Source organism: Aquila chrysaetos, chromosome 9 (assembly GCF_900496995.4).
Source record: "Aquila chrysaetos chrysaetos chromosome 9, bAquChr1.4, whole genome shotgun sequence".
Taxonomy (NCBI): domain Eukaryota; kingdom Metazoa; phylum Chordata; class Aves; order Accipitriformes; family Accipitridae; genus Aquila; species Aquila chrysaetos.
Genome location: NC_044012.1, coordinates 38533804 through 38549959, shown reverse-complemented (window position 1 = coordinate 38549959; position 16156 = coordinate 38533804). Strand labels below are relative to the sequence as shown.

Sequence of the window (16156 nt, the reverse complement as noted above, 5' to 3'; positions counted from 1 at the left end):
TTTATTGGGATTTGAATGGTGCAAAGTACCCCAAATGACATTCAGGCTGACTTTTTATATTGGATTTTTCTGAGTGTTTCATAATTGTGAAATATCTTCTTTTTAGTTACAGTAGCCAACATGTCTTAATGCTGATACCCTGTCTGAACAAAACACAAAACTGTTAGTACGTTGAGGGGCTAGGGTTTACTGTTGGCATGTCTTTCTAAAAAGATGGAAAAAATGTGCAAAAAATGCCTTGTAAGTTGATACTGAAGGGAAGTAACTTCTGATAGTGGTGAGATGCACACTCGCTGCTAGTGGGTTGGGGTTTTTTTGTGTTTTGTTTTGTTTTGCAAGTGGAATACTGAACTAACCATGGCAGCGTGGACAGTAGCAATGAGCTTGCTTTCTCTAGTGCTTTGTGATAGTTTTCATTTTGCACTGATGTTTCTACGGGTTTAGGAAAACCTCTGCTTCTAAGTATGCATAAATTATTTTCTTCAGTGATTTCTTTCTTTATTTTCTGTTGGAGTGAAATACTGTGAACTCTCTCTTAAGATTTAGATTGTGTGGAATCAATTAAATAAGCTAATTACTGAAAATTACAGTAATTGCTTGGATCTTGTGTTTTTTTCCTTTTTCTAAAGCTGATTTTAGGAGGAGTATTTGGGATATAAGTCGAATTATAAACTTATTAAACAAAAGAGTAAACCATCTTGGGGGTTTTGTTAATACCGTTACCACTCACAGCTCTCTGGTAGTGCTCTCCCTTCTCTCTAGGAAAGGGGAAATGTTTCCTACGCACATTTATAGTGCCTGCTTTGCTGCTGGGGGGTGGTGGTGGTTTTTTCCCAGGCTCTGGAGTAACACTGGTTATGTAACTGACCTGCTGTCCCTGTCTTGGTGGCTTTTCGATGCCTCTTGAGAAGCCATAAGCACAGGAGGAGGAAGTCAGCACTTCATCGGCTGGTGTGTGGAGGTTTAGTTTTCATGACAGTTGGGCCTAGACACTTAATCTGTGGTTTCCATGACTGACTTGTGCTGATCTCAAGCTGTGCTGCTTCTAAAGGGGCAGCCTTTCCTTCCATGCCTTGGGTCGTGTCATTGCTTCCTCCACTCTTGTGCTGGTGTTTACACCCCTGTAGAGTTAGCTGTGTTGGAAAACTGATTTACCTGAAAAGTTACTTCATGAAAAATAAAATTTAAAGGTGGTAAGTTGATGTGACTGACGCAAAACCCTGTGAGTGCTAGTGCTGACACAGGAAGGGAATAGGAATACGCAGGTAAAGACTTCTTTACTGTTCCTGTTTGTAAGCTGTTTTGACTTTGAGCTGCTTCAGTTCTCTGAACTGGCACAAAGCAAGCCACCGCTCCAACCAAAAAAGTGAGAAAGGGGCAGGGTTGTCAGGCACAAAAAGGAGAGTGAACCACAACCACTCCTTTTAGTACACTGAGCTCTTAGGTTGTCTCAGATGTTGTTGAGCTCTCACAATTTTACCCTGAAATTGATTCCCACAGGAATTGTCTTTAAGTTTATATAGAGAGAAGAAAGATAGTGGTTTTTAATATCATAATATCTTATCAAAAGCAATAGATGCTTTTGGAATGAGGGGTTTATTTTGCAGATAGCCAGAGGGCCTTTAAACGTAACAGTGAAGTTTGCCTAAATGTTAAATTTGGTGTAGATGCTGCCGAAGGAAATATGGGCAGCAGAGAACCTGTAAATCTAAAATGGGGAGGATAAGTGGGAAGGCAAGAAGTAGACAAAATACTAAGATGTAAGAGTCATATATTTGCTGAAGACCAACTTGAACTGAAGTGGCATAAAATGTAGTAGGCATATATGATGATTTGAAGTCACAGTGCTTCACAGCTAAAGGTATAGAAAGAAAAATACATACTGGAAGAGATTGAGAAATGTGATTTACGCCCCCCTGGAACAACTAAGATTGATCAAAACATCATTAAGTTAAATGACATCTTTAGCCAAACAATACAGAACCCTGGGTGAAATAGCTAATATTTTTCTAATACTAATGTTAAGGTGTAGTTCTAGAATTGTTGCTCTTCATGGTTCTGCTTAGTCAGTGCTAACAAAACACAAATCATCTGGTCTGCCACACCCGGGATTATGAATTGCCTGAGCTTCTGGCGAAAGTAATTTATTTAACAGATTCCATTTTGCAGGACTAGCTATTTGTTTTCAAAATACTAGGAGTGATCTAAGGAATTAAACTATTAAGTCATTATTATGTGCATAGTAAATAGTTTAAAATTGTAATGCTTTGGAAGGTTCCATCAGATTCTGCTTTTCAAATTCTGAAAAATAAAATTGTGCCTTTGTAATCTATTAGAATTTTTTAAGTAGATACATGAAAACAAATCTCCTATAGGAGGTTACAAAAGTGCCTTGAGAATTTGTGGTGTGAAGGGCAATAACCTGTAGCAGATCAGAAACTGATGAAGAGTAAAATCACTTATGAGTAATTATTCACTTTTGTCATGGGAGTTGGCATAATTGTACCAGAAACCTTTAATATTAGGATTGATTTGGAATGTTATGAGAAAGATGACTGAAAAAGTAGGTGGTAACGGTGAAGGTAATGCAGTTACATTTTGACCCAGTAAGCTTCAGAGCTTAACTAAAAGCATGATAGAGCAGTCTGCAGTGATTACTTGGGCACCTTGCTATGGACTTGTGATAAAATAAAGGGCACTGATTTAGAAAGGATATTTATTTGCCCCCTTGTTGGAAAAGAAAAAAAAAAATCAACTTTGTTAAAAATACAAACAAAAATAGTTTGTTTAGGTATCTTCTATAATAAAAACAAAACAAAATCATAGCAGTGGTGAGCAACATACAAAAAGGGTTAGGAATATGGATAAACTCATGAGGAGTTTGTAATGTATTACAGTTGCTTTGCAGAGGGGTCATGATAAAAGGTTTAGAAACAGGGATTCATATTTTCTTCACCCCAAAGCAATAATCTATCCACTGATACTAGAATCCTGACAAATGACAAACTGCTTAAAAAAAACCCCAAACAACCCCAAAACAACCCCAAGATTTTCAAATAGCATGCAATTAGGAATTTTTCAGGTAGGGCCAGATTAATACCAATGCAAATTGTATCACGTTTACTATACAGTTACTTTAATGTTCTCTTGTTGCTCAGTCTCCCTCTGCTGCCATTTTTGTGGCATGAGATGGAAGAAAATGGGGAGAAATTGTCAGTGAGTTTCAGTGTCTGTGGGCAGCCGTATGTCGCGGCACAGTGCATATGCTCTTTCTTTCCTTAGCAGAAACAAGACTTAAGATAAATCTGAGGTCATCCTGCAATTTGTAACTTGAGGTAGTTTTCCGACACACTTGACAAATGGTGGAGAATTCAGCAATCAGATAATGATGAGAAGAGGTCCATTTCTTAAACACTCAAACTTTTGGCAATTCAGTATGTAATTCTTGTATCTAAGCTTACTCTGAAGCATCTCAATTTTGAATTCAAGATTTTTGGCCTCTTCTTTCATTCTAAGCTGTTAGTGCTTATGCATTTTTCCCAAAGACTGAGAAGAGAATACGTACAGCTGTCTTTTAATAATCAATGGGGAGTGTCTGCAGCATGCCAATAGATAATTCAAGAGTGCTGAATTACAACTTATTTGACTTTTGTCCCTCAGAGTAGGATGAAAAAGTATGTGGTGCTTGTGTTCTTAAAGTTGTTATATATAATCTTTTTGTGGCTTGAAAAGGCCACTCAGCCTCAAGGCTGAGTTGTGTTGTGTTTTGTTTTGGTTTGTTTTTTAAGAATCTAATATTTAGGTAGCTCTCCATTTTCATGGATCTTCTAACTTTCCTACATGGTAGGAATTAGTCTGCAAAATTAAATCTTTAATGGAGAAAATTAGAAGCGTATTAAGATGCCCTTATTTGTACAGTTTATTTCCTGAATTCACAACTGAGAAGGCTGGGAGGTGCTCCATTATGGAGAACTCTTCTAGAGAAAGCTACTAAATCAAAATGAAAACTCTGAGCAAGACATGGGCTGTCTTTTCATAAACTGAGGTCTATTAAAACAAGGCAAATATATCCTAATATGAATGGGCACCTATTCCTTTTAAAACCAGGTGCTGATTCTGGAAGTTAGTGCTAATAAAAAAGTTCTAATGAATAATATACTTATTTATCTTAAAAAATATTATGAATAAATGGAACAAAGTAACAAATATTTCTAGTAAACATAGGTATTTACAGTTGGGGACAAAAAGTATATTCAGCGGTATAAAAATGACACATTACTGGATGTCCTCAAATCTGAAACTGTCTTTGACTACTTACTTTCTTTTTCCATTCTTTCCTCTTTGGTAAAAGGATAATACAGCGTAGCTGCTCCCTGTATTCCAATAATCTAGAATCAGAAACTAATTATTCTGAAGAATCTGAAAGGGTTAATATCTGATTATAAAAAAAGAACCCCGAACAAACCCAAACAAACAGTCCCCTCCACAAATCTGTACCCATAACACCACCTTCCCCCACCCGCAAAAATTGTTGAACAGGCTGTTATGGTACTGCTTGTTATTACTATATCATAATACTGTGTTATTTTACTTACAGCAGTCTTAAAAATAAGTTTAAGCTATTTGCATTGTAACTTGATAAATGTCAGCATGTTGTAGAAATGTCCGCAATTGAGCTAAATGTAGACTGAATAAAAAGATTGAAGATCTTCATAGATCATCTTGTTTGCTGGGAATTATTTTTGCCTTTCCTCTCCTGGTTGCAAGCAGAATTATTCAGTATTTCAGAAAGATTCTTATCCCTGGATATGCCCTTGGAATCTTGTTTCCACAGCAACACAAAGCTACTGATAAAACATCCCTTTTAAACTTCAAATCAGTCTTTTATTTAGAGTTGTAATTAGGATGTTTGCCAGTAGCGTTGTGTATTTTTATGTGTATGTATGCATATGCTGAAAGCAGCCTGTAAAACAGCCATAAGGTGAATAATCCTAGAAGTGTTGGAAGAATATCCCAGGATGGGGTAAGCCTTCAGGCAGCATGGCAGAGGAGTGTACTGAGGATGGGGGTGCCGACAGAGTAGGCAGTTGTTTTTCAATGGTTATATGAAGAAATAGCCCTCTGTGGGATGTAACTATTGCCAGGAGCTGGCTCCTTTCCTCCCAGCAGCTGCAGCATGCTCTCACTTGTTCCAGTTCTGCTCCGAAATGAAACATGTGAAGAATAGAAATGGATGGAAGAACATGCAGCAGCCATTGTGGGTAGAAGGAGCTAAGCTTTGGCACTTGTCCCAATCTGTCTGGTGAAAATCTTTCCTTCCTTGAGAAGGAGTTAATGGGAGAGGGGCTACATGTTACAGGTTCATCTGAGCACTTAGTGTGCTGTTCTTTGTAGGCCGCTGAGATACTGCAGTGCACTTTCTGGTTACCGCATTTGGAAGCAGCCCCACCCTGGACTCCTTTTTAAAAAGAAAGTTAGTACCGGAGCAGTAGAAGGATAAAATACTGGCTTTAAAAGTTGTGTGGCAGAGCTTCTTGGGTTATAAATGCTCACTTGTTTATTTTGTACAGCTGTGCAAGATGTTTTACTTAGTCAAAACTTTGTTATATGTTTACAAGATACTTTAATATTAGGATTGATAAACTGTACTGCTAGGGCTTGTATTGATTTTTGCGTGGTGTCTTTAAAAATATCTAAATAATGGTGCTATTGCAGGTTGTCACAGGATAGTAACCACAGCTCGAAATAGGAATAATGTTGTGTATACTAGAGTTGGGCAGTTGCAAAATCTATATTTAAATTTATCACATTACAGATAAATAGCACTCACAGCTGAATGGTTACATCAGCTTGTGAAGCTGCACATCATTGGGGTGGAAAGAAATCCTTCCTTCTGAATATTTAAAGTGTCAGTAACTAGATTAATCATAATGTGAATAACACACAGACGGTTAAAGGGAAAGTTCTATGTGCAGTGATTGGTACATGTGGTTAATGATTAGAAACTAAAAGCTATAAATTAGTGCTTTAAAAGTTGTTAGTCTGTGAACTGTTATTCCCACTTTTACAGATTTATAACTTCTCTGGAAAAAAGTCTAGGTAATAGAAGGTGCTTGCGCTTGGAAGGAGTCACAGTTACCTGCTTCAGTGAAAATCTAAACAGTTGTGAGATTTAGTAGAAGCTGACAGGAGCTTCTAGTAGAAGTCTAGACAACTAGGTTAGACTGTGCACACTGGGACAGCACTTCCAGAATGCAAATAATCTAAATTTAGGATGTGCTGGGTGGTGGATGGGATGTATATGTGGAGCTATTCCTTTTTGGACTGTAGGGGGAGCACAGGTGATTATTAGTCGTAAAATTAGATCTCTAATTCTAGCTAAGGCTAAGCAAGGTGAATCCTGCGTTAAGTGATAAGCTGTTATATTAACTGCACTGAGTTAATGCATCAAGGTTTGGATTTGCACTTTTTATAGTTGTTTCATTTGTGAACACTACAAATGGATACTGTGTATGAGCAGCATATTTCTTCAGCAGAGTTCTGGAGAGTAGTGGGTAAATGTGGTGTTGATGGCGGTTGGATGGAGATTGTCAGGAATGGGGAAAGCTTTGGGAAATGGTTCAGTCTGACCTACAAAGGACCCAATTTTGTTAGTTTACGGTGTTTCCTAGGTAGTGAAATAGATACTGTTATATGGTTTTATAGGCCAAATAGGTGCCTGATTGTAGTATATATGCATGAGAGAACACGTGACTCTTCAGTTCTACTGAAGTTCAGTCTAATATGTAGCTTTTACAGTTTTCTATGACGTGTCAAATTGTAAAAGCACTGTTTTTTAAAGGGTCACAGAGTTTACTCAAAGCTATATTTGCTTTGAGGGCTTTGACTCTATGTGAAATGGTGTTAACTTTATAATACAGATCCTCTGTGTACCTGTATTATGCACGATATTTAAAATACTATGCATGAGCAAGTGTACCTAACTACTTGTATGATTAGCTTCTTGCTCATAGGAATTAGATAATCTTTCATATGTTTAATGAAGTTACAGAAAAGCTTATATTTCAGAAAGTGTGACAACAGAAATAAATCCAGTGTCTCTTTTAATGTTCAGCTAGATAGTATTTCAGTTTTGCTCTCCTTAGCTGAGGCTTTGCAGTGGTAACAGCAATGCATGCTTAGCTACATTAGCATGGTGAGATCTTCTGATATGAACAGAAGAATGACTGTGTGCAGAATGTACACTGGAGAGGAAATTGATTGCATCTTTACTGCAAATAGTCAGCTTTTTTCCACACTGAATCATATGTTTTATAGTTGAACCATCTGAAAGCAAAATTACCCATCCTTTTTTAAATAACAGCATAAACCTTTTGCTAAGAAAATGCTTCAAGAACTATAAGTGAAATAGCTACAAGAGAGGAAATCTTGGTATATTTAATTGATGGATTCAAGTTCATTGAATCTGTACAAGGAAAAATGCATGTTTTTCATCAATAACCAACCTTTGCTTGAGAAGCAATAACTTAGAGATTTATCAAATATTGTAAGACAGTAGGAGCTTTTATTTAAGCAGCATCAATTGGTAGATACTGCCTTTTTCTGCTCTGCATAGCTGCTGCTGTCCAGTACTTTGAAAAGAAGTAAGATTCTGCATTGTGGGAGAAAAGAATATGCTTAAGTCAATACAAAGAAGGAGGTAGGAGGTTGGTTTGTAACGTTAAAATGCTCCATAGGACTCTTTCATTTCTTTCCCAAATACAGGTTGTTCATGTTTCAGAATTATTTCTAGTTTTGTTTTCTGCTTGTGACTTATCTTACTGGTAAATTGTAAACACCGCAGGTGATTAACTGATTAACTAAGAAAATTACTGTAGATGAAGTGCTCTTGAAGGCTATGCCAAGTTCCACTTGTGGCACTTTGTTATTATCTGTTTTGGGACTTATGAACTGCTAATGTGTTATCTATACATATGTAATAGCAACAGTTGTAATGAATACTTGCTTAGCATGTGGAATTTCAAAGCACCCTGTGGAGCATTTGAGTTCAGTGTTTCTAGAGGCAAATAAATTGTGCAGTCTGTCTGTGGTTATAGACCAGAGTTACAGATGCAGACAGGTCAAAGTGAATCTGCGGAAAAATCATGCAAAAAGGATGTCGCTACATATGCATGAGCTGTATGAAGATCTTACTGGCGGCACAAATTCTATGTCATTTTTAATAATGAAAGTGGGAAATGTTAAACACTTTTGCTTACAGTAGTAACAGTATTGTCTCAAAAATAGCTTGTTGCACCATAAATCTACTTAGTGGTAGAAGAAACTTGATGTGGCCAGGCATTTGAATTCCTTTTAGGTCTTCTTTTCTAATTGGATTTTCATATTTCATTCTGCTTTACCTGATCACCAGGTACCTGGACATCTAAGCAGAGTAAGGCCAATTAAGAGAGTTTCAAAGAATGTTCTGGGACTTGATTGTAGAAAATTGGTGGAATGTAAAGCCTGTTTGGCTAGTATGTTTATATTTTTATATTAAATTGTTGAGGCTAACAGAAATGTTTAAATGTAGGCTTGATTATTTTTTAATTTCCAAACAATGCAGTAGTGAGCAAAAAGAAATTTGAAAGGAACAAGAATCACATACACACATTTAAATTCTAATTAATTAAATTACCATATACTTTTAATACAAAGAGAAATTATGAGATGCTTTTTCATTCATGTAAGCAAGACCATAGAAAGCATCCTAAAATTTGTAAGGATTCATAACATTTTTACTAAATAATAACCTGAGTCCAAATTTTAGAAAATTATGTATGTTTTACTGAGCCTTTTTATTAGGCTCAGACTGTGATATTCTTCATAAATGCATAGGCATTTTGAACAGAAATGCTGAGACTGCTTTATTGGTATAGCTAGGAATGCTGTTCTGAGCTTCTGAAATGACAGTACTGTAAATGTAGCAGCCAGCGTGTTTGTTAATATGGGTCACAATCAGCATATTACCTCATTGTACTGCTGCTTGCTTTCACTTCATGTGTGTAGTTGGATGTATTCTTTCTCTTCTCGAACACTGTTATCTTTGGAATTGAACTTGGAAAGGTGTTTTCACAAATTCTCCATCCCTTTTGTTCTTCCATGTTCTTCATGGAGGTGCCAACAGTGTAGCTCGATGGAGGAGTAAAAGGTTGTGACAATTGGAATTACTTGCAGGAGTTAGATACAGGATGTGGAATTCTGCTGCTTGAAAGGTGATTTCTGAAGGCTTTTCTGTGTCCCAAAGTCAATGGCTTAACTCAAGATGAACTTTTTCTCTCAAATTTCTTGATTATAACATATCAAAAGAGACTCAAAATTGTTTGTTCCGCAGGCTGATAAAGATGGTGAATACTTCTTTCTTTGTTTAGGTACCTGAGAATCAGCAGGCTTTAAGTAAGTTGGGAAAGCTAGTGACCTCTAGATACCCAAATTGGCTGGTGATAGAACAACAGTATTTTGTCTGTTCATCAAACAGAAAGATACGTGCTGCTGTCGCCTCTCTTCATTTGATAAAAATAAACATAAAACAAATGCACCACCCCTATATTCAGTTGAATTCACATTCTTGCTTTCTGAATTGAATGAATTTAATATTCCTTTAACTAACGTTATTGATTCTCTTCTAGTTCTGCCTATGATAACGTCAACAAAGTTCGAGTTGCTATAAAGAAAATCAGTCCTTTTGAGCATCAGACATACTGCCAGAGAACTCTGAGAGAGATTAAGATCCTACTGCGCTTCAGGCATGAGAATATTATTGGAATAAATGATATTATCAGAGCTCCAACTATCGAACAAATGAAAGATGTGTATCCTTTTGAAGTTTTAAGTTATCCTGCGTAGTTAGTGATGGTTGCCGCCTTCTCTGTTTTGACTATTTCTTCCTTTTCATCCTCTTCCTTACTAAATTTTAATAAAAGTTGCCTTCTACTATTGTAAATTTAAAGGAAAGTTCCTAGTGTTTGATCAGTTTATAGATACATAGATAGATTTGATATGTAGGTGAACACTAGTTTTGTTTGTTCTTTTTTAGGAAAAGAAAAAAATCATAATTTATCTTCCAAGGCAAAGAACTCAACGTTGTGGAGATGACTTAGTTTAGTCTCTTAATCCTAAAACTATATTTGCTCTTAATAGAGCTGTTGTTAGAACTGATTGCTTTGAGGAGAAAATGAAATGGCCAGACTCTGCTGTAATTGTCTACAGTTTTCTTAAAGAATAGAATAGATACATCTTGGTGGGGAAAAAATTTTAAAATAATGCAAAACACAACCTGCAGTTTTGCAGTGCTTTCTGCGTATGTGAAAAGTCTGAAACTGCACGTGGGCAGGTAAACATGCTTGATTAATATGTGCAAATCTGGCGCTTTGTTATACTAATTGTTTTTTCACGGGAAACTTGGCTTTGTGTAGGTATGACTTCATGTGGATATCTAATGTATGAAGTAGTCTTAGCTGGGAGACTCAATGTGAGATACAAGGCCTAGTTTAGAGTCAACCAGCTTAATTTCCCCAAGTCCGTGTGCATTGATTCTTATTGGTTTTGCAGGTCTTTGCAGATATCTGCCAAATAAAAGGCATAAGTGCATGCAGGCAGAAATTGAATTGAATCTAGGTCAAATGTTTTCACTTAATAAATTATCAAGATATTATTTGAGTTCAGTTGGTCTTAGGCGTTCTCAGGTTGGATTTCTGTGGCCATTTTGACTAATGTAAGTGCATGCTGCCTGTAAAAAGATGTCCTAGTTGTGTGATCCAATCTGAATACCCAGAGGATAGGATGGGAACGCCCAACTGGAATGGCAATAGTAGTGTGTTTTCACGAAATCCTATTTCGGTGAAAAGTGATCATGGAACTACACCCCAAGGGTTTTGCAGCCAAATTGAATTAAGGGAGAAGAAAATTTTACTTAACTCATTCCTGCCAAAGCAGAAAAAATTCCCTTCTCTTTAAGTTCATTTCAATCTTGGGGGGGGGGGGAATAATCTGACTGAAAAATATTAGGATTTAATTTTGGTAAGCAAAGGACTTTTGTTTTCAATGTAGCATAATAAATATATAGTAAAGGAGAACAACAGCTGGATTTTTGAGATGGAGAGGTGGCAGAGAAGACTCGTCAGAAATGATCAGATCTTCTACCTTTATGCTTTTATGCAACCAGAAGCAAGTACCTCAGAAGCTTATTACTCATTAAACTAAAACCCAGCCTTTATTTCTTGGCAAGCAGGATAGGAATCTGATCATATCAAGATTCCAATAAAAATCAGGCTCTAATATAAAGAAATAGAGGTTTATGATGATTAATTTGAGAGGACCACATGCTGGTGCCTCCTAATTCTGTAAAGGGCTGCATAATGTAACAGGATTGATTTGCAAGAAGCAACTACATAGTTTCATAATTGTCATGAAACAGGAAAATAAAAGAGAAAAATTGTTACAGAAGTTTCATTGGCGTACTGTATGTTGATATCTAATATGACACCATGTTTGTTTTGCTGCCTTACATCTGATGCCTTACAGATACATTGTGCAAGATCTTATGGAGACAGATCTTTACAAGCTCTTAAAGACTCAACACCTCAGCAACGACCACATTTGTTATTTTCTTTACCAAATTCTGAGAGGGTTAAAATATATCCATTCAGCCAATGTGCTTCATCGTGACCTCAAACCTTCAAATCTGCTGCTTAACACCACTTGTGATCTCAAGGTTAGTTGAAATTTCTTACAAGTTTGCTCCCATGGTCTTCATAAACTACCTGCTATAACCATTTATGTGGTTTTGTTACTGGGGATTAATGTGATTTTTATCGTGGAAAGGTTGCCAAAACATTATTGGTTTTGATAAAATAATTATTAAGATTTGAGTGACTAAGAACTCACTGTTATGCTATTTTAATGAGTGCATCACTGTTTCCATCTGGAGGCTGACTTTGAAACAGCCTCTTTGAATCACAGAATGGTTTGGGTTGGAAGGGACCTTAAAGATAGATCATCTAGTTCCAACCCCTCTGCCATGGGTAGGGACACCTTCCACCAGACCAGGTTGCTCAAAGCCCCATCCAACCTGGCCTTGAACACTGCCAGGGATGGGGCATCTACAACCTCTCTGGGCAACCTGTGCCAGTGTCTCACCACCCTCATGGTGAAGAGTTTCTTCCTAATACCTAATCTAAATCTACCCTCTTTCAGTTTAAAGCTGTTATCCCATGTCCTATCATTACACTCCCTTTTAAAGGGTCCTTCCCCATCTTTCCTGCAGGCCCCCTTTAGGTACTGGAAGGCTGCTATAAGTCTCCCTGGAGCCTTCTCTTCTCAGGCTCAACAGCCCCAACTGTCTCATCTTGTCTTCTCCTAGGGGATGTGCTCCAGCCCCCGATCGTCTCTGTGGCCTTCCTCTGGACTTGCTCCAACAGGTCCACGTCTTATTTTGGGGGTCCCAGAACTGAACACAGTACTCAAAGCTAGTAGAAGTGAAAGCTAGGTGAAAATACTTATCTGAAGCAGAACTGTGTTTACCTAGAAAGTAAACTCAAAACTGTGTATATTTCAAGTCTTGGTTTCTCTATTGAAACTGCTAAGTGTTCATTGTTGGAAAAGGGCTTCATATTAGTGGGCAACTAAAATGGTGTGTGAAATTCAGTGCTGATTAAATGCCTAGCAATTACTTGGAGAGAGAACGTTCCTAATTTATATTTCCTGTAATGGGCTTTCTACTAGTTAATACTACAGAAGGATGATCTTAGAGCTGTTATCATTCTTGGAAAATGTCAGCTCAATGCTTAGTGGCATTCAGTAAAGGAAACCAAGTGTGAAGAATTAGAACAGAAATAGAGAATAAAACAGAAAACATGCCATTCTGTAACTTTCTGTTGTTTTTGAGTCTTCAGTTCTGTGTGACCATAGTTATCACACTTCTCCCTATGGTATCCTTTTAAAATGAGGAGACCAGGACTTAAAGGTACTTCTGTCTGTATCAGGAAGAACTATTTAGCCTAGGTCTTACCTGCTGGAAGATACTGCTTGAGGAAATGAAGGAATACAATAGAATTTGGTAAAATTGTTAGTGGCATAGGGAGGGTGAATACAGAACAGTTGTTCACTGTCTTTACCTATTAAAAAGGCTGGGGGGGAATGAAAGGAGCAGGTGGCATGCTCAGAGTGAAAGGACATAGTAGTTAACTTGCAGCATTGTTAAGCTGTGGTATTTGGTACCACAGAGCACTGTAGATATTACAGATAATGTGACTTAACACCAAGCAAGTTAGTAGAAGAAAAAGCTACCGAATGCTGTCTCTGGTTTAGAGTCCTATGGTGCCAAATCCATGGAAGATGAGAGAGGCTAGTAGAGAAGCGTTGGAGTATATTCCCTTTTACACTTTACATTTTGTATTTGCTGTTGGCCACTAATGGAGCAAGATTACGGAACTTACATTACTTTGATCTGAGGTGGTACAACTGCGTTTGTTGCATACTGTGTTGCACCTAATTACACTTTGTTTTTTGTAGTAGCTCTAATTTTCTCATTTAAAATAAAAAAAGGGCAAACCAAAAATACCCTCTTCAAAATGTAAACCAGTTGCTGGCTGTACAAGTTTGTCACAATTCCAAGAAAAGTCCTTGCTGTTCATACGCTGGTCCATTCTAAATACTGGTTACACGATCGGTTTGCTTTACATTCCCACTGCTACTTGTCAGCTTTTCCTAATGCATCGTACTGCTGGACTGGTCACCTCTGACTCTTGCTATGGGATTTCAGCAGCTGTTATTACATCAGATCCCTTCAAGGCATTAACCTCTTCATGAAAGAAATGGAGTAAAATCTACGATGACTGTGTGATAGAAGCAGGAAAGAACAGTTTGAGTGTAGCTCTGTGTTATGTGCAATTAAAGACAATAAAATAATAAAAGGCAATGTTTTAACACCAGTAAGATGGTCATGAAAAAGAAGGTAAGCTCATTGTATGGCAAAATAATACAATATGACCTTAGTGAGTACTGTTACAATTTCTTTATAATAAAAAACAGAATGCCACTGCAATATGTGCTTCCTAGTTCAGAATATGGTAGTCTGTATGACAGACCAGATGCTTTTTCATAACCTAAAGGGAACTCTGGTGTTGTATTAATACCACATCTAAATTTTAAACAACAGAATTGGAGAGAAAACTAGTACATGTTAGGCCTTGTCTGATGAATGTTGAACTTGTACTAACTTGTTTCTTTTAGGGCCGTTCTGCAAGTCTGTGTCAGCTATGTACATATTCATGCTTACGAAGTTGTTTATTGTACATAAACTCAAAACACAGCATACTGTGAAAATGAACAACTTGAAATCACACTTTTGGAAGGAGGAAAATGGAAAGTTTGTTCATCTTCAGTGGTAATGCTGTTAGCTGCTTTAATGCATTATGAGAGCAAGCTGTTGATCTCTTCTGGAGCTCAGAGTCCTACAGGTTGTAACAAGAGCTCCTTCTTTCTTCTCCCCTGAACATGATCTTGACCTCTGGATCACAGATTCCATTTCCAGGAAAGGAATGTATGAGTCTCTATTGACAAAATTTGTCTGTGAACCCTATAGCTTGTCCTAAGCAGCTGAAAGGCTCAGGGGAGAAGGGCAGAACCTAAAGCTGTTTCTGTTTCTTTAGGCTATGCTACAGACTTAAATGAGACCTTAAATATGACTTATCACATAGTGAATGAAAGTTTGTGAAAGTACATCATTTGACTTAACTACTGTCTCTTGATACATGTTTTCAGTGAAAGATTAGGTTTGAGAGTCCGTGAAAACTACTACCTTGGAATCTCTCTCCAGCGAGAGTCTTGGGTAATAAAGATACTGTTCTTCTCTTTTGCATCCTGGCATCTTTCCCATGAATGAGATTAATGTATACTGACATGCTACAGGCTGGAATATACTCTAAAATGGTATCTAACATTTTTAGGAATATTTTCACATGCTTTCATGATTATCTGCACCCAACAATTTGACCTGTTTTGCAGTTCTGTAAATGAAATAAGTTACATAAAACCTCTCATGACCATATAATTATCCTAGACCAGTGGCACTGATATTTCAGAAAATGAGGTCAAAGTTACTTTAAACAGGTTCTCAACTAGTATATTGCAGTGTCTTCAGTGTAGCAGTTTGCCTGAGGATCTACTCCTCTGACTGGGTTAAAACATTAACACACTATAGCAATTTTATTTATAAGTTGTGCTTTTCTATCCACATAGTGAATACTGCCAAGTATTAAACATTCAAGAATTGTTAGAGACTTTGAAAGACTTGAAAGGAGGCTGATGAGAGGGTTTTTTGGAGGAAGATTGCAAGTTATTGTTTGTTTCAGGATTTTACCAATTACTCTAGAGATGCAACTGTTTCGCCTACCATCTTATCATTAACACCTAAACTTAATGGAAGCCTCTCCTTTTCCTTTTATATAAATATATACATACACACAGACTACTCAACGATACAACTTCAGGTATTTCAGTATATTAGTAGCACTGTTGGATGTCATTTCATTTGCTTAGTAAATGGTCATATGTACATGATCCTCATAAATCTTCCCATCTGCTTGATAGCTTCATCCAATTTTAAGCCATCTCTTTAAAAAAAAAAAAGCATACCTGATACTGATTACAAGAACATTGTTTTCAAGAAATGGAAGCTAAATATATAAATAGGATGCTGGCATTTTTAAAATTTATTTAGTGGGGAGGTTATTCCATCTCTCAGTAGCATCTGTTCTGCCTCTCCAAGGCATGAAGCACTGACTGACATACCTGGGTCTTTCATTATGCAGTTTTTTATTATCTGCTGTGACTTAGTCAAAATGCCGAGAATATTTTGCCTGTCATTATGTTGCTGTCACAGATTCTTTCTTTTTTTGTTTTAGTTCTGATTGAGAAGCCTACCTTCTTCTGGTGCTTTGACCTTTACCAGTTATTATTTGAACAGGCATAGTGGACTCGCAATCTTTTTTTCCCTCCCATAAATAGGGTAGCTGCTTTGTTAAATGTGTTCTGTTGCCGCAGGGCAAGAACCGTCTGCCCTCACCAGGGTACAGTCAGTCTCTGTGCTCTGTCCCTTGCACCCAGGACTTCAGGCAGA

At 37.2% G+C, this 16156-nt stretch overlaps 1 protein-coding gene across 1 annotated transcript in view; it reads left to right on the top strand.

The window, feature by feature from the left end:
- MAPK1 (mitogen-activated protein kinase 1) overlaps nucleotides 1-16156 on the top strand; it is a 36337-nt gene that overhangs the window by 8147 nt on the left and 12034 nt on the right. Inside the window, exons 2-3 of the mRNA XM_030026110.2 lie at nucleotides 9666-9848; nucleotides 11560-11749. Of these exons, the coding sequence (XP_029881970.1) occupies nucleotides 9666-9848; nucleotides 11560-11749 (373 nt within the window). The remainder of the gene's footprint in view (nucleotides 1-9665; nucleotides 9849-11559; nucleotides 11750-16156) is intronic.